Source organism: Trichechus manatus, unplaced genomic scaffold (assembly GCF_000243295.1).
Source record: "Trichechus manatus latirostris isolate Lorelei unplaced genomic scaffold, TriManLat1.0 scaffold00101, whole genome shotgun sequence".
Classification (NCBI taxonomy): Eukaryota; Metazoa; Chordata; class Mammalia; order Sirenia; family Trichechidae; genus Trichechus; species Trichechus manatus.
Window position 1 is genome coordinate 6,171,399 of NW_004444037.1, and position 23,037 is coordinate 6,194,435.

At 41.6% G+C, this 23,037-nt stretch overlaps 1 protein-coding gene across 2 annotated transcripts in view; it reads right to left on the reverse strand.

The window, feature by feature from the left end:
- Positions 1-10,336: 10,336 nt before the first annotated feature.
- Positions 10,337-23,037, reverse strand: part of PDGFRA (platelet derived growth factor receptor alpha) — a 50,838-nt gene continuing 38,137 nt past the window's right edge. The window contains exons 17-23 of one of the 2 annotated variants that reach the window (XM_004382895.3): positions 21,240-21,355; positions 20,704-20,826; positions 19,209-19,320; positions 18,177-18,276; positions 17,953-18,058; positions 15,876-16,117; positions 10,337-10,556 (exon numbers count right to left, since the gene is read on the reverse strand). In XM_004382895.3, coding sequence (XP_004382952.1) covers positions 10,409-10,556; positions 15,876-16,117; positions 17,953-18,058; positions 18,177-18,276; positions 19,209-19,320; positions 20,704-20,826; positions 21,240-21,355 — 947 coding nt within the window. In that variant the 3' untranslated portion in view covers positions 10,337-10,408. Of the gene's footprint in view, positions 10,557-15,875; positions 16,118-17,952; positions 18,059-18,176; positions 18,277-19,208; positions 19,321-20,703; positions 20,827-21,239; positions 21,356-22,059; positions 22,431-23,037 lie in introns of those variants that run through there. The other variant, XM_023737338.1, reaches the window with a different exon arrangement.

Below are 23,037 nucleotides of genomic sequence, written 5' to 3' on the forward strand. Positions count from 1 at the left end.
TTAGTCCAAAGGACTAATGGAGCACAACTACCACGGCCTCCAGCAGACTGAGTCCAGTACAACTAGATGGTGCCCGGTTTCCACCACTGACTGCTCTGACAGGGATCAGAATAGACAGTCCCAGACAGAGCTGGAGAAAAATGTAGAACAAAATTCTAACTCACAAAAAAAGACCAGACTTATTGACCTGACAGAGACTGGAGAAACCCCAAGAGTATAGCCCCTGGACACCTTTTTAGCTCAGTAATGAAGTCACTCCCGAGGTACACCCTTCAGCCAAAGATTAGACAGACCCATAAAACAAAATGAGACTAATGGGGCACAACAGCCCAGGGACAAGGACTAGAAAGCAGGAGGGGACAAGAAACCTGGTAATAGGAAACCCAAGGTCGAGAAGAGAGAGTGTTGACATGTCGTGGGGTTGTTAACCAATGTCATGAAACAATATGTATACTAACTGTTTAATGAGAAACTATTTGTTCTGTAAATCTTCATCTAAAGTACAATAAAAAAAGAAAAAGTATATCAAAATATTACTTTACATTTCAATTTGAAAGAATCCATTTCCAAAATCATAACTGCAGTATCACAACCTTACAATGTGATGATGATATTTCCTTATCATCCACATCCCTGAAAGTCTGTCATTACTGCAGTCTTAACTCTGGGAGCAAAAGGAGTTATGGCATGTGATAAAAGCTGAATAACAACAACAAAACATTCTTGTTATGAGTGTGAAACTGCCATTTTCTTCTTCCTGAAGAGTTGAGGTGTAATGGTTGGGTTGAACATGTATAACAATAAAAAATTAATATTATCTCATAACTGCCTCTATGTATCTCTTCTGTAGAGGTAATTCTTCCCTGCCCTCTTGGATGAAATTTAGAATCAACACAATAACATTTCTTATTATACTTAGATAATAAAATGTTCTCTACTTCTTCCAGTATAGTAACCATAAACTCTGAACTCCTTGTGAAGTTTTAATCTCCATTTCCCCAACTTGGACCTACTGAAGAGGGAAAGTCTGCAGTGGTAAAGAGATTGTTGTTGTTCTTGTTAGGTGCCGTTGAGTTGGTTCCAAAGCATAGTGATCCCATGTGTAACAGAATGAAACACTGCCCAGTCCTGCGCCGTCCACACAATGGTAGGTATGTTTGGGACCATTGTTGCAGCCACTGTGTCAATCCATCTCATCAAAGGTCTTCCTCTTTTTCACTCACCCTCTACTTTACCAAACATGACGTCCTTCTCCAGGTAGTAGTCCCTGCTGATAACATGTCCAAAGTAAGCAAGACAAAGTCTTGCCATCCTCCCTTCTAAGGAGCGTTCTGGCTGTACTTGATGATGAATAGGGTCAATTTCTTTTCTATTTTCTCCTTCCCTGCTCACTTTGTTGCCTCTGGTCCCTCCAGGGGCTAAGGAGGTATCATTCAGGGAAGAAGTAAGGAGACAAGAGAGACCTTACCTTACTTTGTAAGTGTCAAGAACCAGGAAGATGCTGAGATTTTACCCTATGTGCAAGCGAACAAGTTAGCTTCCCAGTTTAATAGATGCTGGCAAAAGACACAGGACTCCTGGGTCAAACACAAATGACTTTACTACTCCCAGTACAGCAAACATCATGAGCTTTATATTTGTTTCAGTTCCCCCTTGTCCCCCAAGTCCTGTGGGGGCAATGCAAAGTGGCCTGGGTGGATGTTGCACACACAGTGGATTTGTATCGCTGCTGAAGAGTCCCAGACTTAAAAACCCCGATGGTTTATAAGGGTGCAAGTAAACCTGACCAACTTTTGCCCCAGAGGGAGACACTATCTTTATTATTTTATACTGAACATCAAACAAACCTGCCCTTTGCTCTAAAGGGAGACTTTATGTCTATCTTCCATGAATGTGAGAATCTTGTCTGTTGTATTAATTGCTGAACATCAAGGCCTATAATTGTGCCTAGCTCAATGACATTGAAGAATAGGGGGATGAAAGTTTTAGTGGATGGATGGATGGGTGGATGGATGGATGGATAGATGGATGGATGGATGGATGGACAGATGGAGGAATGGACGGATGGAGGGGTGGAGGGATGGGAAGGTCATGAAAGTGGAGCCAAAGCAACAAGAAAATGAGAAACAAGGCTACCAGATCTGACTATCCTAGGCCTAGCTCCCCATTCTCAAACGCTCCAACCACGCTTTCTATCCTTTGGTCACAGAAAAACTTTAGTTTTTTCAGAAGGCTTCTGTAAGCCATGTTCTATAGCCTGTCTCTTGGCTTTTTGTTACTCCCAAGGAAGGATTGTGGCCTCCACCTAGCACAATGTTCTACTCTGCACTGCTCTGCTCTGTGATGTAATGTTCCCCTCAGGTAATTAGCTGTCTGGAATTAACTCTGCCAGCTGCCTCATTTAGGCTGAAGCATTTTGGACAACAAGTAACAAAGAGGAGGCTGTTCTCTAATAAATATTTATTGAAGCAATTAATTTTAAAAAATCACTTTTGGGGTCTTAAAAGCCTGTGAGCAGCCATCTAAGATACTCCACTGGTCTCACCCTTTTGGGAGCAAGGGAGAAAGAAGAAAACTAAAGACACAGGGGAAAGATTAATCCAAAGGACTAATGGACCACAACTACCACAGCCTCCACCAGACTGAGTCCAGTACAACTAGATGGTGCCTGGTTACCACCGCTGACTGCTCTGACAGGGATTACAATAGACAGTCCCAGACAGAGCTGGAGAAAAATGTAGAATAAAATTCTAACTCACAAAAAAAGACCAGGCTTACTGACCTGACATAGACTGGAGAAACCCGGAGAGTATGGCCCTCAGACACCCTTTTAGCTCAGTGATGAAGTCACTCCTAAAGCTCACCCTTCAGCCAAAGATTAGACAGGCCCATAAAACAAAATGAGACTAAAGGGGTACACGAGCCCAGGGGCAAGGACTAGAAAGCAGGAGGGGACAGGAAGGCTGGTAGTAGGGAATCCAAGGTCAAGAATCTAGAATGTTGTCATGGGGTTGTTAACTAATGTCCTAAAACAATATGTATACTAACTATTTAATAAGAAGCTAGTTTGTTCTGTTAACCTTCATCTGAAGTACAATTGAAAAAAGAAAAAAAAATCACTTTCTGTGGCTGAATCATTGTATCATGATCGCATGCATTTTTTCCATTTAGGAAACCAAACCCCAGTCCTTCTAGGGAGAGAGAAATGATGTCTCTCAGACTAATGTAGCGGGTATCCGTTATGAAGTTGTCTTCACATACACCAGATACTACATGCCAGCCAGTGGGGTAGCAAGCTGAAGAAAATGAGAAGTGCAGTGGAATACTCAGGAGAAGAAAAAGGCTTTCTTCATTTCAAAGAGTTGCTTCATTCCTAATCAAGTCTGAAACTTTGACTGGCCAACCAGTCTGCAGTTCTAGCACCATACGAATATTGGAACCGATTCTGTTTGGAGCAGTCAGCATGAAATATAATGAAATTCCAAACAGAAGACAGGATACACATGTTCCAGAGGGAAGTCATTAATACCCATGAATAATGATAAAGCAAAATACCATCTGCCAGGATAATGTGGCAAATCTTTTTAAAATTCCTATTAGCCTATAAACTAGAAACAAGGAGCAAATATGCTCCCCCTGCCAGGTAAAACCCTGTGTCCTTGATGTCTCCATCACTTTGTCTGTAAACGAAAATGTAGGTGATGAAAACATTACCATGTATGAATATATTTTGGAGAATGCATTCATTTTTCTTTAGGACCCAGGTGCTATTTATGTAACCAGGTGGAACAGAGAGTTGTAGTCAGCTAATTAAGACCACATATGTACTATCACATATTTTCTAATTGTGGCATTAAAAAAAATTGTATCTGTTAGAAACATAGTGTATTAATTTTGCTGTAACCATGTGGTTGTATTTCATCTTTCTATGTATTTGGAATTGGAGATAATGAAGCATTTCTATCGCCCTGTTATCCCAGGGAGAACTTCCTGGTTTATGATGATTTCAGATATTCTAAGCCATTTGCCTGAGCTGCATTTTATGAAGCACGTAGCTATTAAAATATAATAGCCATTATTAGAACTGCTGTATTATAGCCTGAAAAGAAATCGCTCTGATTACAGGCTGACTAGTCCATCACTTGTCTTTCAAAAATAGCTCAAGGAGCAAAGCAACCTACTTCTGAACACCGATATTTCCAAGTACCTATTACTTTTCCCATGATTTATTGTAGTATAAACCATGCTGAATTAGTATATGTGGAATTTCAATCCTAGTGTTGCTATTACCCATTTGTATGATCTTGGAAAAGTCACTTAAGTCTTTTGGTGCCTTGGTTTCCTCTCCAATAAAATGTCTTCCCTGCCTCAAAGCGTTATTTTTAAGAATAAAAAGAGGTAAGCGTGAAAAAGATCTTTGAAGAAGTTTAAACACCCTCAAATAGTAAAAGTCATTTTTATTATCATGAGAAGATAAGAAAGTAGACAGAGTTGTTGGCATTGTATTAAGAGATAGAATTATACTTTTAAAAACACAAGCGAAAAGATCTCTCAAGGCAGGTTTTGGAGCACTATGCATTCAATAGGCAGCTATTGTTTAATCAGCAGGATTACTGTTCCCGATAATCTGTCTCCCTTGTGGAGTTGGAACAGAGGGCAGAACCATTACTCAACCTTACAGCCAGGCTCTTTCTGGAAGTATGCCAGAGAAGTTTGCTTCGGCATATTTGGACTGCCAAATATTTGGATTTGTGAAATACGGAGTTATGTTGGAATAGGGTGCTGTATTCTGACTATTAACAACATAATCTATTTCCATTATCCATGAGTTGAAAATAACATGAGTTGTATCGTTTCATTGTTGTTTTCTGAAGTCATTCGATTCAGCAGGCTTTAGAACACACAAATCCCTCACATACCACCTGACCTCTCCTCCCAGCCCTGTTTTAAAGACTCGATTTCTGAGCAATGTGGGGTAGAAGAGAACTTAGAAAACTGCAGATAATCTGCAAAGCAGGTAATTCACATGCAGACATTCAAGAATTTACTGTGACAATCATATCTGAAGACTTGGGATCAAAATCAACTTATTTCTCACATCCTTTGGCCTACCTAGCAATTTTATTTCTAGGCATCTATCCTAACAAAACACTACTACGCATGCACAAGAATGTATGTACAAGGGTGTTCATGAAGTCATTTTAATAGCAAATAATTGGAAACAAACTGTAGGTCCATCTATAGGAACATGATTGCAGAAATTTTAGTACATTTACATAATGGGATAGTAAGCAGCTGACAAAAAATGAGAGGGATCTATCCATACTTTTCTCAGAGCTCTCTAAAACATAGCATTAAAAGAAAAAAGCACGTTGCAAAGCATTGCATAAACTACCATTCCATTTAGGTAAAATGAGAAGCAAAAATGGCAATGTGTATATACACATCGCTATTTTTATACACCTATATACATGCATATGGTGGCGCAGTGGTTAAAACGATCAACTGCTAACCAAAAGTTTGGCGGTTTGAAACCATCAGCTATTCTTCAGGAGAAAGATGTGGCAGTCTGCTTCCGTAGAGATTTACAGCCTTGGAAACCCTATGGGGTCGCTATGAGTTAGAATCGACTCTATGGCAGTGGGTGGGATACACGTGTATATGGTGGCTCAGTAGTTAAGCACTCGGCTGCTAACCTAACGGTTGGTGGTTTGAACCCACCAGTAGCTCCATGGGAGAAAGATGTAGCAGTCTGCTTCCATAAAGATTACAGCCTTGGAAATCCTATGAGGCAGTTCTATTCTGTCCTACAGGGTCGCTATGAGTCAGAATTGACTCAATGGCACACAACAACACACACACATATATAAGGCTCCTGGGTGATGTGAGTGGTTTGTGCTCAACTAGTAACTTAAACATTGGTAGTTTGAACCCACCAGAGATGCTGTGGAAGAAAGGCCTGGAGATATGCTTCTGTAAAGATTACAGTCATGAAAACCCTGTGGAGCAGCTCTACTCTGTAACACATGGGGTCTTCATGAGTCAGAAATGACTTGATGACAATAGACTTGTCTTTTTTTAATACATGTATATAAGAGTCCCTGGGTGGTACAAACAGTTAACATACTTGGCTCCTAACTGAAAAATTGGTGGTTCAGACCCACCCAGAGACACTTCAGAAAAAAGGTCTAGTGATCTGTTTCTGAAAGGTCACAGCCACAAAAACTGTATGGAGCACAGTTCTACTCTGAAACACATGAGGTTACCATGAGTCAGAATTGACTCAACAGACGCACAGAAAGGGGACTAAAAGGATGAAGGAATGAATGCACACCAACTTATGCAGCTTTGCCTCTGAGAAACAGGCCAAGGACAGAGAAGAAGGCATGGTAAAAGAAGACATTTTACTTTATGTACTTCTATATTGTTTGAATGTTGTATGGAGTAAAAGCAGTCATGTATTCTTTATGTAGGGGAGAAAAACACCACACTATAAAGACAGAGAAAATAAACAGAAGCCAAGATAAGTCGAGTGCTGGTCATCTTTAGGTCAAATGCTGTGTCAGAGGACTGAGTAGCTCAAATAATGTCTTCAATCTTAAATGTTCTGTTAGTTTCATCAAAACCCGAAGATGGGCGAGAGGGAGCGGGAAAAGGGGAGTTACTGCTTAAGGGGCACCGAGTTTGTTTAAGGGTGAGAGAAAATTTGGAAATGGATAGTAATGATGGTTTTACAACAAGGTGTAATTAACGTCACTAAAAACGACACGTAAAAATGGTTGAAATGGCAAATGTTTTGTTATATATATTTTACCACAATTTAAAAAAAAAAAACCTAAGATGGTTGTCATGGATTGAATTGTGTCCCCCCAAAATGTGTGTATCAGTTTGGCTGGGCCATGATTCCCAATACTGTGTGATTGTCCACCATTTTGTCATCTGCTGTGATTTTCCTATGCGTTGTAAATCCTGCCTCTGTGATGTTAATGAGGGGAGATGGGCAGCAGTTGTGTTGATGAGGCAGGACACAATCTACAGGACTGGACTGTGTCTTGAGCTGGTTTCTTTTGGGATATAAAAGAGAGAAGCAAGCAGAGAGGCAGGGGGACCTCATACTACCAAGAAAGCAGCACCGGGAGCAGAGTGCATCCTTTGAACTTGGGGTTCCTGCATGGAGAAGCTCCTAGTCCAGGGGGAGACTGATGAGAAGGACCTTCCTCCAGAGCCAACAGAGAGAGAAAGGCTTCCCCTGGAGCCGATGCCCTAAATTTGGACTTTTAGCCTACTTTACTGTGAGAAAATAAACTTCTTTGTTAAAGCCATCCACTTGTGGTATTTGTTACAGCAGCACTAGATAACTAAGACAATGGTGTTCTACCAAAATGTTGCTAAGAAAGTAAGTTGAATAGGTTTGCTATAATTTACCTGATTAAATGAAAAACAAAAATGCTGGAACTTCAGCATAACTTTAAATTATATATATATCTCATTTATTGAAATATAAAAATCTTCATTTACACGTTTTAAAATGAAAACATGAACGGGACATTTGTAATACATCTTGTACTGGTGGACCCTCCCAATCAAGTTAGTTCTTCTCACACATTCACCACACCATTGTTTTGGGAATACTTAAGTATTTTTCTCTTTATTATTTCTAAAATATAATTTTTGGACATTCAAAAGTGCAACAGTTAATGTGCCTGTGGGGAATATCACAGTTAAAAAAAAAATATAAACAAAGGCAGTGATACAGCTTGTCATAAATGTTTTGGCAGTATTCTCCAAGTCTATATAGAAATACATATATACATATTGATGTATAACATCATTTTATCTAACGTCCCTCTTCACAAAAATAGGGCCATTTTGTACAGATTGGCAGACCACATTTTAAGGACATCATTGATCATTGAAAAACTCAAAAATTGTGTTTCTCAGGCCAGCTTTGATTGTCATCATAAAAACAGAAAGCAGAAGGATTGGCAAATTTTCTTCAAGGGACTTTTCAGGAGGTCAAAAAGGAAACAAATCTGTGATACACTGAAAACTGTGTAAAAACATATGGTCACGAACTCAGGTGGGAGCATCTGTTCGGGCTTGACACTGCTGGTCTGAGAATTTTCCTCCAGCCTCAGGATGTCATGCAAGGCTCAAAGTAACATCAAAATGCAAAGCACCAACAAGAGAAGGCTATACAAGTGAGAGTGAGTGATAAACAGAATGCTTGAGCTGTGGTTCTAGAAACACAAATGTATTTCAAGTCTAATTGGCTCTACAGGATCTAGTCAGGTTTTTCGTTTTTAATTGGCCAATCGGGCTCATTCTTCACACTTACTATGAAAAGAGGTGGATAAGAAAGTTGGGGCTTGCAGTACGATTACACCAGTAGGTAGTCAAGTACCTTGTTATTGCTTCTACATCTTCCAAAGAATCACCTGCCATAGCACATACAGTAATTGCAATAATCACAGCCCATGTTTCATTCATAGGGTGTCAGCAATTAAGCAGGATCGCAAAGAATGCCAATGAACCCACACCAACTAGTTCAAGAATCTGGGACGATGTGACAATTCATCCTCTCATCTAACTTCAAAAAAATCAGTTGTAAATTTTTTTAATTCTTTTCACCAAAATATTGACCTGGTTATGAGACTTGATGCACCGAACTGCATCATTTTCAAATATGCTTTTTTCTGTAAATTACAAAAACCTAAACGCAGTAGCCCTGTGCAGTGGGAAGCAATGTCTTTACTTTTGGAAGAGCTGCCAAACCAAGATTTAGCTTTCTCAGCAGCAGCGAAGGCTGGAAAACTAAATTAAGGGTAGCAATTGCTAGCTACATGGCATTAAATGTGACTGACCTAAAGCCAAGGACTTAAATAGTAGGCTTCCTGCATGGCTGACTTCTAGTCCAGTTCTAAATTTCAAACTGTTTTTTTTTCTGTAGCAACTTCCTGTAACCTAAGCTGGTGTTACCCAAACCTGGCTGATCGGAACAGCCAGGCTGTTTATAAAAATACAGGTTCCTGCTCCCTCTAGACCTAATAAATCTGAATCTCTGGAATGGGGACCCAGAATCTTGTGATTCTGGTTGCCAGTCACATTTGGGGACCACAGATCCAGGCTAATGCACATATAGCCTTCACTAAACAATGCCTTTATGGTCTCAGAGTTTCAAACTATTTCTCTTTGAGGTAAGAAATGAGGAAATGAAGCTGATGTTCACAGCATTCTTCTGATTCTTTTAGGGTTCACAGAATCAAAAATATACATATGTTGGGATCCACCAAAGTTACTATTACTGTTAAGCTCTGCAAATCAGTCTTTTTGCTGACGATTGTTTTCCATTGGGCAATAACACGAAAAGTCTTAGGCATAGGCTTATGCCTTTATACTGAGAACAGTTCAATTTTGTTTTGTTTTGTTTTGTTTTAATTCCATTACTTCAGAGGGTAGTTAATTGTTTTTAGTACAGTTGATTAGGGAACCTATTAGTACCCAAGTAAAAACTTTGACTTCCTGGAAGACACTACTTTTACTTTGTTCTCTATGTTCAACTAAATTTAATCCACTAAAGCTATTACCATATCTTATAGAGAAACATATGCTATTTAATATAAATGCCAAAAACTGTTAAACTTGTCACCTACTTAGTAAGGATTTTTTTTTTTTTAATTGTGCTTCTCGGTAGGGAAAACGTGTTACATATTACACATTTAGCGTTACTCGTAACAGTAGAATTATTATAAACCTAGATTACAATATGAAAATGAATTTCTGGGCTTCTAAATGACCCAAATCTATTAAAGAAGGTTGGTTAATTATTATCCTTTATCTCTTTAACACTAGGGGAAAAAAAGGTAAAATGCTGTAGTACCAGTACCTTTTAGGTTCAAAAGTGGTTTTGCATGTACTTCACAGGGGAGTTCAACAGCAGCTGACACCAGGTTTCAAGACAGAAGTACATGAATGGATTGAGTGGTCTCTTCAGAAGTCCAGAGAAGATAGTTAATACAAATCTAAACACATCCTTGGTTAGAGTTATTTACATAATTACAATGCTGGAGTTTTGTCGCAGTAAAAATTGTGCATGCTGGAACCTCACCAATGCCCTTGAAACACAAAGATTGTCTTCCGTGGCCTATTTATCCCCTTGTCCATCTACCTCCAAACTGCACACACGGCTGAGATGCTACTGAAGCGTTGCATGAGGCAACTCTGGAAAAGTTTGTTTCAATATATCCTCTTCATTCATATTTAGAAGGCTCCCTGAGGCCCGTGGCTGGGAACTTCTCTTTACACATCATCCAAGTCCTCCTCTCAACCTTTGCATTGCAATAAAGTGGTTTTCTTAAGGTATCCAAAGGTGGCACCTTGCGTGGAAGGTGACTCCTGAATCCACCAGTTACAGGAAGCTATCCTCCACCAGGTCTGAGGAGTCTATGCCAATGTCATCCATCATGTCGATGTCCTCAATGGTCTCATCCTCTCTCTTGATAAAGGTAGAACTGCTGGAACCTGTCTCAATGGCACTCTCTTCAGAGGTCTGTGAGCTGGAGGATAGAGCAAATGGGAAAGGTTAGTTAAGGTCTATGTACAGATCAACTAGGCTGTGGCTACATTTCTAGGATGTTCCACCAATGGCAAGCTCTTCCTGAAAGATCCTTCAGCATTCAAATCCAGGACTGTCCAGTTTGGTAAGATTCTGCCACCAAGCCAGAGAGCTACTCATCACCCACCACACTGTAGTTGGTCACATGGAAAATCAAGGTCCACAGGTTATCTTTTAAACTTGCTTTGGCCCTTCAGCGTTCCGTCTCTTCCGCCAAGTTTTTAATCAAAGTTGCTAACACGCTGCAACAATTTCTACTTTCCCTATTCCTAGTGAAAGAGAAAATAAGCAATGCATGATCAAAAGACATGGGAAAAGAAAGGCAAATGTATTAAATCATCTGCACATTGCAGCCAGGCTAGTCACTTGCTCCCTCTGAAACCTCCTGAGTGTCCATTCTGTGTTCTCAGGATTTCATCCCACTCCCCCGTATACTCTCCTCCCATTCCTCTCTATACCCAATACCACCTGAGTCTTGAAGGTGCAGGTCAAGGCTCTTTACTTACTAGAGTACTGGTTAAGAGGGGGAATTCCTGAGTCAAATGACCTAGGTCTGGAATGGTTCCACTACTTACTAGCTGAGCGAGGATGCACAAGTTACAAAACTACCCTGAGCCTGTTTCCTTGCCTGTAAAATGGAATGACAATAGTATCTAATGCACAGGACTATTGTTGTTGTTGTTAGGTGCCATTGAGTCAGTTCCAACTCATAGACACTTGTGTCCAACAAAATGAAACACTGCCTGGTCCTGTACCATCCTCATAATCGTTGTTACGCTTGAGCCCATTGTTGCAGCCACTGCCAATCCATCTCATTGAAGGTCTTCCTCTTTTTCTCTAACTCTCTACCAAGCATGATGTCCTTCTTCAGGGACTGATAACATGTCCAAAGTACATGAGATGAAGTCTCTCCATCCTCACTTCCAAGGAGTATTCCAGCTGAACTTCTTCCAAGACAGATTTGTTCATTCTTCTGGCGGTTCATGGTATATTCAATATTCTTCACCAACACCATAATTCAAAGGTGTCAATTCTTCTTTGGTCTTCATTATACATTGTCCAGCTTTCACATGCATACGAGGTGATTGAAAATATCATGGCTTTGGTCAGGCGCACCTTAGTTCTCAAAGCGACAGCTCTGCTTTTTAACACTTTAAAGAGATCTTTTAGAGCAGAGCTGTCCAATGCAATACGTCATTTGATTTCTTGACTGCTGCTTTCATGGGCATTGACTGTGGATCCAAGTAAAATGAAATCCTTGACAACTTCAATAGTTTCTCCATTTACCATGACGTTGCTTACTGGTCCAGTTGTGAGGATTTTTATTTTCTTTATGTTGAGGTGTAATCCACACTGAAGGCTGAAGTCTTTGATCTTCATCAGTAAGTGCTTCAAGTCCTCTTCAGCAAGGCTGTGTCATCTGCATATAGCAGGTTGTTTATGATTCTTCCTCCAATCCTGATGCCAAGTTCTTCTTCACATAGTCCAGCTTTTCAGATTATTTGCTCAGCATACAGACTGAATAAGTATGGTGAAAGGATACAACCCTGATGCGCCTTTCCTGACTTTAAACCACGAAGTATTCCCTTCTTCTGTTCTAACGACTGCCTCTTGATCCATGTACAGGTTCTGCATGAGCACAATTAAGTGTTCTGGAATTCCTATTCTTTGCAATGTTATTCATAATTTATTATTATCCACACAGTCAAATGCATTCGCATGGTCAATAAAGCACAGGTAAATATATTTCTGGTATTCTCTGCTTTCAGCCATGATCCATCTGACATCAGCAGTGATGTCTCTCATTCCACGTTCTCTTCTGAATCCAGCTTAAATTTCTGGTTCCCAGTCAGTGTACTGCTGCAACTGTTTTTGAATAATCGGCAAAATTTTACTTTCGTGTGATATTAATGATATTGTTCAGTAATTTCCACATTCTGTTGGATCACCTTTCTTTAGAATGGGCACAAATATGGATCTCTTCCAGTTGGTTGGCCAGGTAGCTGTCTTCCAAATTTCTTGGCATAGACGAGCAAGTACCTTCAGCGATGCATCTGTTTGTCGACTGGTATTCTGTCAATTCCTGGAGCCTTGTTTTTCACCAATGCCTTCAATGCAGCTTGGACTTCTTCCTTCAGTACCATCGGTGCTCGATCATCTGCTACCTCCTGAAATGGTAGAACATCGAAGAGTTCTTTTTGGTACAGTGACTCTGTGTATCCCTTCCATCTTCTTTTGATTGTTTCAGTATTTTGCCCTTTGAATCCTTCAATATTGCAACACGAGGTTGAAATTTTTTCTTCAGTTCTTTCAGCTTGAGAAATGCCAAGCATGTTCTTCCCTTTTGGTTTTCTAACTTGGTCTTTGCACATGACATTATAACACTTCACTCTGTCATATCAAGCTGCCTTTTGAAATCCTCTGTTTAGCTCTTTTACTTCATCATTTCTTCCATTTGTTTTAGCTACTCTACTCAAGAGCAAGTTTCAGAGTCTCTTCTGACATCCATTTTTGGCTTTTCTTTCTTACCTGGCTTTTTAATGACCTCTTACTTTCTTCATGTATGATGTCCTTGATGTCATCCCACAACTCATCTGTTCTTTGGTCACTGGTGTTCAATGCGTCAAATCTACTCTTGAGATGGTCTTTAAATTCAGGGTGGATATACTCCAGGTCGTACTTCGGTTCTCATGGAGTTGTTTTAATTTTCTTCAGCTTCAACTCAAACTTGCATATGAGCAAGTTCTGCATTCTGCCGCTAGCCTTGTTCTGACTGATGATACTAAACTTCTCCATTGTCTCTTTCCACAGATGTAGTCTATTTGATTCCTGCGTATTCCATCTGTGAGGTCCACATATATAGTCATCATTTAAGTTGTTGAGAAAAGGCATTTCCAATGAATAGATCGTTGATGCTACAAAATTGTATCATGTGATCTCCGGCATTGTTTCTACCACCAAAACAATATTTTCTAACTACAGATCCTCCTTCTTTGCTTCCAACTTTTGCATTCCAATCACCGATAATTATCATTGCATCTTGATTGCATGTTTGATCAATTCCAGACTGCAGAAGTTGGTAAAAATCTTCAATTTCTTCATCTTTGGCATTAGTGGTTGGTGCGTAAATTTGAATAACGGTCATATTGACTGGTCTTCCTTGTAGGCGTATGTATATTATTCCATCACTGACAGTGCTATACTTTAGAATAGATCTTGAAATGTTCTTTTTGACAAGGAATACAACACCATTCCTCTTCAATTTGTCACTCCAGAATAGTAGATCATATGACTGTCCAAATCAAAATGGCCAATACGAGTCCATTTCAGCTCACTAATGCCTAGGATATCAATCTACAAGCATTCCATTCCATTCTTGTCAACTTTCGATTTTCCTACTATCACACTTCGTACATTCCATGTTCCAATTATTAATTTATGTTTGCAGCTGTTTCTTCTCATTTTGAGTTGTGCCACATCAGCAAATGAAGGTTCCGAAAGCTTGATTCCATCCACATCATTAAGGTCGACTGTACTTTGAGGAGGTAGCTCTTCTCCAGTCATATTTTGAGTGCCTTCCGACAGAAGTGACTCATCTTCCAGCACGATATCAGACAATGTTCTGCTGCTATTCATAAGGTTTTCACTGGCCAATTTTTTTGGAAGTAGATTGCCAGGTCCTTCTTCCTAGTCTGTCTTGGTCTGGAAGCTCTGCTGAAACCTGTTCACCATGGGTAACCCTACAGGTATTTGAAATACCAGTGGTATAGCTTCCAGCATCACAGCAACACTTGAGCCACCACAGGACAACAAACTGACAGATGAGTGGTGACAATAAAAGGTAGCTATTACCATTATCATTCAAACCCTTACCTAAATTTGAATAGGGCCTGGATAACACTAGTTGTTAATTTTCTTAGGTATTATATTGTGGTTATGTAGCAGAGTGTCTTCTTCTTAGGAGGTATAATGTCTTGATATTTCCTACTTACTTTTCAAATAGTTCAGGAAAAAAAAAAGTAGGAGTATGTATGTATGTAATATATACAACACATATTACATACACATAAAGTAGCCACATTAGCATCCATCCTTAAGCTCTCTAGGATTGCCTGGGGAGACAGCGGAGATACATATCCTTACTTGAATAAAGCAATTGTGGCAAAATGTTAACCACTATTAAATCTAGGTGGTGGGTGGCTATATGGGTGTTCTTTATATTATTCTCTTAATTTTTCTGTACCTTTGAAATTTTTCATAAAAAAAATGTTTTGAAAAATAATCTTCCCTAAAGTCTCCAGCCTGGAACAATCCCCAATCTCTCCTCCCTTCTCTGAATTCATAACTCTCATGGTCTTATTATTATCCTGCCTTGTACTGCTATCTAAATTTATATGTATATCTTTTCAATCCAAACAGATTTTCATTGGGTGAAAGGCAGGACCGTGGTTTATTCGCCTCTTTGTGCAGCTGCAGTTCTGTGCTATATACATAGCAATATTAACAGTAAATATTGGTTGGCCAGCCAGACGGATGAGTCACATACACACACACACACCAAGCAGGGGCTCTGTTCAACCTTTTCAGCTCCTTCCTGCTTGTCAGGCCCAGGCTGAACCCCCAGCCTCTCTTCCCACCTCTCTATATCAGTTGTTGAGCAGAGGACCAAACAAAAAAAAAAAAAATAGTTCTTGTTCAATCAATTCTGACTCATGGTGACCCCAAGTGTTTCAAAGTAGAACTGCACTCCATAAGGTTTTCAATGACTATGGACCTTCCGGCAGTAGAAAGGCGCCCTGGGTGGACTCGAATCTCCAACCTTTCGTTAGTAGCTGAGCACTTGACCACTCAGCAACTCCAGCAGAGAGCCAAGCCTGGCCAATCAGAAGTCCTCTCCACTTCCCTTCTGGCCTGGAGAACACAGAACCTGTGGAGCTACTGAGCTGCGGTTTCCCTTCACAACCCCACAGACTGGGCCCTTCCCTATGACCGAACTTTTGCCCTGGTCCTAGTTTGTATTCCACCTATCCACCACCCCCTCCTTGCCCTATGTGTGTTCCCAGTCCCAGGAGGGACATGTTAGAATCATCTGGAAACATTTTCAAATTAAATGGACCCCCTGGGGATTCTGCAACTCCCTCCCCAGTACAGATTCACTAGCAGGCAGAGCATGGTATTAATGGGTCCTCTCCTTCAGGAGTGCTACGGGAGGGGAGAATGAGAAACACTGCTGGAAGCTGAGGCTGCCACCCACGTCTACCTGTGTCTGTTCCTCTTGCCCAGGTCTTCATCCTCAGGAACGGGGTCGATGTCGGGCAGAGGGATGATGTAGCCACTGTCCGCACTCAGTCTCTGCTCATCAAGGCCACCCTCCCAGTCCTTCAGCTTGTCTTCCTCATTTTTGTAGGTGATGCCAATGTACGCATTGTCAGAGTCCACACGCATGCGTGCCACAGCAGGATGGTCACTCTTCAGGAAGTCCAGGTGAATTTTCTCGTAACTCTATAAACATTCATTCAACATATGCAAGAAAGTGTTATTGACTAGACTGCAAAACTGAATACAGATGCTGAGAACTTACTATTATTTAACTATATGTGTTTCTAAACTACCTCACAGCTGTGGGATTTAAACAATTGAAGAAAAGTATATGTCAAACATCCCCAGAGATGCAGGGCATGCAGAGATAAGGCACCCAATGGCAGAGATCTTCTGATGATCAGGCTTAAGATACCAAGAGCCCCTTCTCCAAGTCAGTAGCTGCAACCATGTTCCCAACTCTTCCCTGGGACCAGCATGGACTCCGCTGGCGCCTATCACATTGTCCCTCTAGGGCTCAGAGGAGCTCCAATAAGAGGTAAAGAGGACTTCCACTGGGCACTCTTCCTGATCTCCAAACGTTGAGAAATTAGGGACCATTGAAGGAGCTCTGGTGGAGCAATGGTTAAGCACTTAGCTGCTGACCAAAAGATTGGCAGTTCAAGCCATCCGGTGTCTCCATGGAAGAAAGACCTGGCAATCTACTTCAGTAAAGACTGCAGCCTGAAAAACCCTATAGCCAGTTCTACTCTGTCACATGGGTTCCCTATGAGTCAACAGCACCTAACAATAAGCATCCAACTTAGAGCAAGCCCAGAGCAAAAAATGTCTGGGCTTAAAAAAAGGCAAAAAGGAAAAAAAAAAAAAAATTAGGGATCTTTGATCTAAAGACTCCACTTTACCAGCCAAGAGTGTCTTTGACCTGAGGTGAATTTTCTTTTGCCTCCTAGACTGCCTCACTTATGGGAGCTGTAATGGGCAGTGAAATAATCAATAGACAAAAGTATTTAATTTTCAGTCCAGCATGCAACCTCCTAATGCTGTTTCTCCTTGAAAAGAAGGAAGAGAGGCACGGAGTATGAAAAGTCTGTTGTGTGGCATTGAGTCGATTCTGACACATAGCGACCCTATAGGACAGAGTAGAACTGCTTCATAGGGTTTCCTAGGCTGTAATCTTTACATGAGCAGATCGCCAGGTCTTTTCTCCCGTAAGTTCAAACTTTCAGTTTAGCAGCAAACCATTTAGCCACCAGGGCTCATTATGAAAAATCCACCTAGTTACTAATCTAAGAAATTGAATTTAGTATACAAGTAAGCCTGGGTTTCCTTCTCGGCACCCCAGCAGAAAGTTGTTTCATCCATTTACATATACATTTGTTCATTTGAACAATGCTTCCTATGCAACCAAAAAGCAGCTGGAGTCACATATAGCAGCTGAGGTTCTTCCTTTGAATCAGCTGGTAAAAACCAATTTCACAGGGATTTAACTGCATTCAAATTAGCGATTTAATGGCTGTAGATGTCCCAGACTTCTAACTGCACAGTAGCTTCAGATACTCAAACATCTGGAGAATAAACTGCTTACAGGTGTTGCACGCTTAAGAAAAAGGATGAAAGAGGAATGGGAAGGGGAGAATTTCGATTAATCATTGAGATCAGGGGCCCATGGAACACTCCACCTTCTTCCTCCTTTGAAACAGTTCCCTTAAAACAGTGTTGAAGAGTGCTGCTCCTTGGCATAAAAACCCAAAACCAAACCAGCTGCTGTAGAGTTGACTCTGACTCATGGTGACCCCATGTGTGCAAAGTAGAGCTGCTTCATAGGGTTTTCATGGTTGTGACCTTTCAGAAGCACATTGCCAGGCCTTTCTTCCAAGGCACCTCTGGGTGGGCTCGAACCATCAACCTTTTGTAGCCATTTACACCACCCAGGGACTCTGCTCCTTGGCATAACTGCTAGCTATTCTCTTCTTCCTTTGCCCGTTCCTTTTCATCCATCTCAATAAACCCAGACAAACCTTTTTATATTGTCCAGGCAGCAGATTCTCCACAATTTCACTCAGGTGGTAGAAGGAGGGTCTCTTCTCTGGCTCACTATTCCAGCACTTCACCATGATCTCGTAGCTGGAGAGGCACAGAACTCAGAGTGGGCATAGGGTGGAGTGTCAGGGAGTCCCTTCCCCATGGAGACCCCACACCCGGCATGAATGGCAAGGCCAACGGGACAGGAAGGGGAGCTCACACTTCACTGGTGGCGTGGTCAGGCTTGGCCATCCGGTACCCACTCTTGATCTTATTGTAAAAAGTCGAATCCACCATCATGCCAGGGTAGGGTGTGCCACCTAAAAGCCAAAGAATAAAATAAGTAGTATTAACAAACATGGGTGAGATACATTGTAGAAACACTTGGGGTGATAGCACCTTTAGAAAATGCTGGGGATTCTAAAACCTTAAAGTACTGATTGTTTCAAGGAAATTAAATGTTACCACCTCCTCGACTTCCCAGGCCTGCTCAAATCTTAAATTGAACTAGGACTTCTAGGGTGGTCAAGGCCAGATACCGTAGGCAAAAATCCTACAGCTTAGGAAAATGTGCTAAAGGGTTTTCAATGTTTTTGACTACTAAAACAAAACTTGTTGCTGTTAAATAGATTCTGACTCACGGCGATCCCATGTGTTATACAGTAGGACTACTCCATACTGTTTTCTTAGCTGTAATTTTCATGGAAGCAGATAGCCAAGTCTTTCTTCTATGGTGCTGCTGGGTAGGTTTGAATCTCTACTCTTCAAGTTAGTAGTCAAATGCAAACCATTTGTGCCACCCAGGAACCCTTCTGATTACTAAATCCAAACCCAAACCCATTGCCATCAAGTCAATTCCAACTCATAACGACCCTGTAGGACAGAACAGGACTGCTCCATAGGGTTTCCAAAGAGCGGCTGGCTGGTAGATTCAAACTGCAGACCTTTTGGTTAGCAGTCAAACACCTAACCACTGCCACCAGCTCCAATCTACATAAAAGCAGTTGTTGTCGAGTCAATTCAAACTCTTAGTGACCACGTATGTGTCAAGTTGAACCATGCTCCATGATGTTTCCAATGGCTAATTTTTTTCAAAGGCAGATTGCCAGGCCTTTCTTCTTAGGTGCCTCTGGGTGGACTCGCACCTCCAACCTTTCCATTAGTAGCCAAGCGTGTTAAGCATTTGCACCACCCAGGGACTCCACTAATGCTCCAGAATAACCCCAAACAAGCACAGATATCAGGCCCGTACCAAGGGAGAAGATCTCCCAAAGCAGAATGCCATAAGACCAGACATCGCTCAGGGTGGTGTAGAGGTTGTCGAAGATGCTCTCAGGAGCCATCCACTTCACGGGGAGAAAGGTCTGCAGGGAAGAAGGGAGGAAATTGAATCCAGTCTACGCACTAATGATCTACAACAGCAGAAATGGAAAGCTGGTCACTCTGGGCTAATAATAATAACCTGTACTAACAATCTTGCCACATCAGTGTCTCTGTTGTGTTTTCTGCACTGCTATCCTCTAGCACGCAGAAGAGTCCCTGGCACCTAGTGGGTTCTCACTAAATATTTGATGAGTGGTGAGTGGCCAAGGTTGCCTCTTACGTCCCCCCAAAAAATAATGTCCAAAAACATTTAATCCTGGACGTAAGTCCTGAAGGCAACTGTGCCCAGTTTTCAGGTGTTCCTAGGAACAAAATTAAAAACATATCCAGTGATCTGCGAGCTTTTGAACTTTAAGAAATAAATAGTAATTTCCCACCACTGCAAACAGTCATGCATTAGGATAAATTTTTCCAGCCTCTATTGTGAGGCTGGCCCACCCTTCAGAGGAAATGCTAGACTGAGGCAGATACATAAAGTAGCCACATTAGCATCCTTAAGCTCTCTAGGATTGCCTGGGGAGATGGCTGAGATACATATCCTTACTTGAACAAAAGAGAAAACTGGCTCCACCAAAGTCCACTGATTTGTTAAAGGGGCCTAAAGTTGTGTAGGAAGACCCCACGGCTACATGAGAACATGAACCACACGGAGGCTGGACTCAGGCCGCTGTCCCTCCCTAGATGATACAGCAACCCCAGAGCCTCTCACAACCAGTGCAGCTAGGTGATTTAGAATTGACACACAAGTGGCAGATGTATCTCAAGTTACTTACACCTGCTTGGAGGTCCTGCTTGGAGGTGGAAGGGGCAGGGAGAAGATCCAAGTAGAAGATACAATGCTTATGTTTAAGGAAATTGTGCCTCTACGATAATATTCACTCAAATGGTCTTCATATCATGGGTGCTACAGATGCCTTTTGAAAATCTAATAAAAGCTAGAAACGCTCTCCCTGGAAGAGCATGCAGGCACACACACACACACACACACACACACAATTCATAAATTCACAGCCAACATATACCGGGTGCTTGTATGTGCCAGGCACTGTCCTAAGCGCATTACATAAATTAACGGATTTAATCGCCACAGCAACCCAGGAGAAAGTATTATTACCGCTTTTATCCTACAGGTAGGAAAACTTAGGCACAGAATGGTCAAGTAACTTGCCCCAAATCCCAATGCTAATAAGTGGTAGAACTGGTACTCATACCGCGAGCAGGTGCTTTCCCCATGGAGCCCCTGAGCCCATTCATGACTCTCCTAGATTCCATACTGAGAATATGGGTACCTAATGGTTAGAAGCCATTTCAGAGAGTCAAGCTAGGGAGGGTGAGCACACAAAAAGAGGGGAGAGAACACTTACGCTGCCTTTTGACACGTAGTTAGAATCATGCATGATATCTCTGGCCAGTCCGAAGTCACAGATCTTCACGATTTTCCCTTGAGCCAGGAGGACATTGCGAGCAGCCAGGTCCCGGTGGACACACTGCAGGGAAGGGGAAAAAGTGGTTTCAGGATGATCCATCTGCAGCTAGACAGCATCACCCCTGAAAGACTGGCTTTCACAGTGGCACTGGGAGCTGCTGGCACAACACCTCGGGCAGGGTGTCCTGGCAAAAAAAGCTAACCTCCCCACATAAGGCTCTCATCTCAACCAATCCCCGCAGAGAGGAAGCCCTGGAGAAAGACAGGACGCTGGTGATGCAGGACTCCTGCCCTGCTTAGGGGAAGAAGAAGAGAGGAAGGGAAATGAGAAGCAGCCATCGCTTCTGGCCCCTCCAAGATCTGTCTCCTAACGTCTCCATCCACACTTGCTCACTCTGGAATCCGTGGCCTGGGTCATCAGAGGTCTCTGTTCCGTGAATACACTTATATGCTTTTTTTTTTTTAAACACTTACATTTTTGGAAGCCAAAAACTCCATTCCTCGGGCAACTTGATAGGTGAAGCTCAACAAATCCAACAAAGTAAGGCCTTCTGAGTTATCATCCGAAAGGAGGTTTTTGACTTCTGAGTCTGTGAAAAGTAAATAAGTGTGTTCGTGTGGGCCGAGCACGAAATGACACCATCAGTGACACTTCTTCTGGACAGAGAATTGTCCAAAGAACACATCTCAAATTATCTTCTTATATAGAGCTTCTCCATCTCACAGGATGGGTAGCTGAACTATGCAAAGGTTCTTTCTTTAAAAAGAAATATTAGCTACAGAAAAATATATCCAGGACAGAAAACAAATAAAAAATAACAAATATGTATGTGTGGATGGGAGGAAATTGTATACACATACACACATATTTGGAGTCCCTTGGTGGTACAAACAGTTAAGCACTCAATTACTAACTGAAAGGTTGGCAGTTAGAACCTATCAAGAGGCGCCTCAGAAGAAAGGCCTAGCGATCTGCTTCCAAAAGGTCACGAACTTGAAAACTCTATGGAGCACAGTTGTACTCTGCACACACGGGGTCGCCATGAGTTGGCATCAACTTGACGGCAGCTGGTTTGGTTTTGGTTTACTCATACATGTAATCTTATCCATAAGGGCCAATCTGAACCAATCTTTTGGATGGCTTTTTTGTTTTTTGTTTTTTGCCTCCTTGATTTCTTTTTTCAACCTTATTTAGCAAATCACCTGAGTCATCTTTATTCAAACACACACACTCACCTATCTTCCATGTTGAATGTACATTAGGCCCGTCTGAAAAAATACCTCCCAGAAGTTGCTTTTTAAAGCCATCTTTCCTAGTACTTGGCTTATTTTGGGGGAAAAAAATCAAATACTAATCAGAAAAGCCAGCACTCTTAAAGATCAGTGCCAATGGCTTTGCATTTCGTTCACTTTGTAACTTGTCCACTTTCCCCAGTTATCCTATCTGGAAGGGTCCCAGAGTTTTCGAGGAAGGAGGCAATCTAGGCCAGCAGTTGTCAGTTCTTTCTGAAAGTTTTCAGGCAAGTGAAGAGTGGCTCTAGCCATTCACATTTTTCCAGCCAGCCACAGGAAGGCCAGAAAGCAGCCGTCTGTCTGCCAGCAGGGCCCGGGCCCGAGCATGACTCAGGCTCCTCTGCCATCTGGAGCCAAGTCCACCAGTGCAGCCTGGAAAGCAATGTAAACTATTTTTAACAATATGGGAGGGAGAGGAAGCGCTGGTTCCGATAACTCTCATTGGCTGATCTTTAAAAAGCGCTTGGACGCTCACCCACTTGGCAACGGGAAGTGAATGGAACTTGGAACCACAGAAATGGAAAATATTATTGTGTACTGAGCTTTGCAAAACAAGCACATTCTTTTTTTTAATGGATCGTACCTTTCACTTAAGAGCCCTGAAAACATTCAGAGGACGTTACTGATTTTCAAAATAATTTCTATGGCAGCTCAACAATTTTTGCACTGACCAGGGCCAATAAGAGAAGCTCACAGGGCAGGTCAATATCAGACCATCCAGTAGTCACCTTCCTCTCCCCACTCCAAGCTTGTCATTAGACTAGAACCCCATACAAGTTGGTATGGGTATCAACTCCCCAGAGTTTAGAAATTAATTCAACCCTGCCATATGTTCATCCGCTTCAAATACAGATGATCCTCCTTCAAACAACATTCAATTGAAACGCCCAGCACCCTTGTCAGAAAATATAACCTCAGATTGTCTACTCTCCAGTATCGATCACAAACTGGACGTTAGGAAAGCTGTTTAGCTAATACT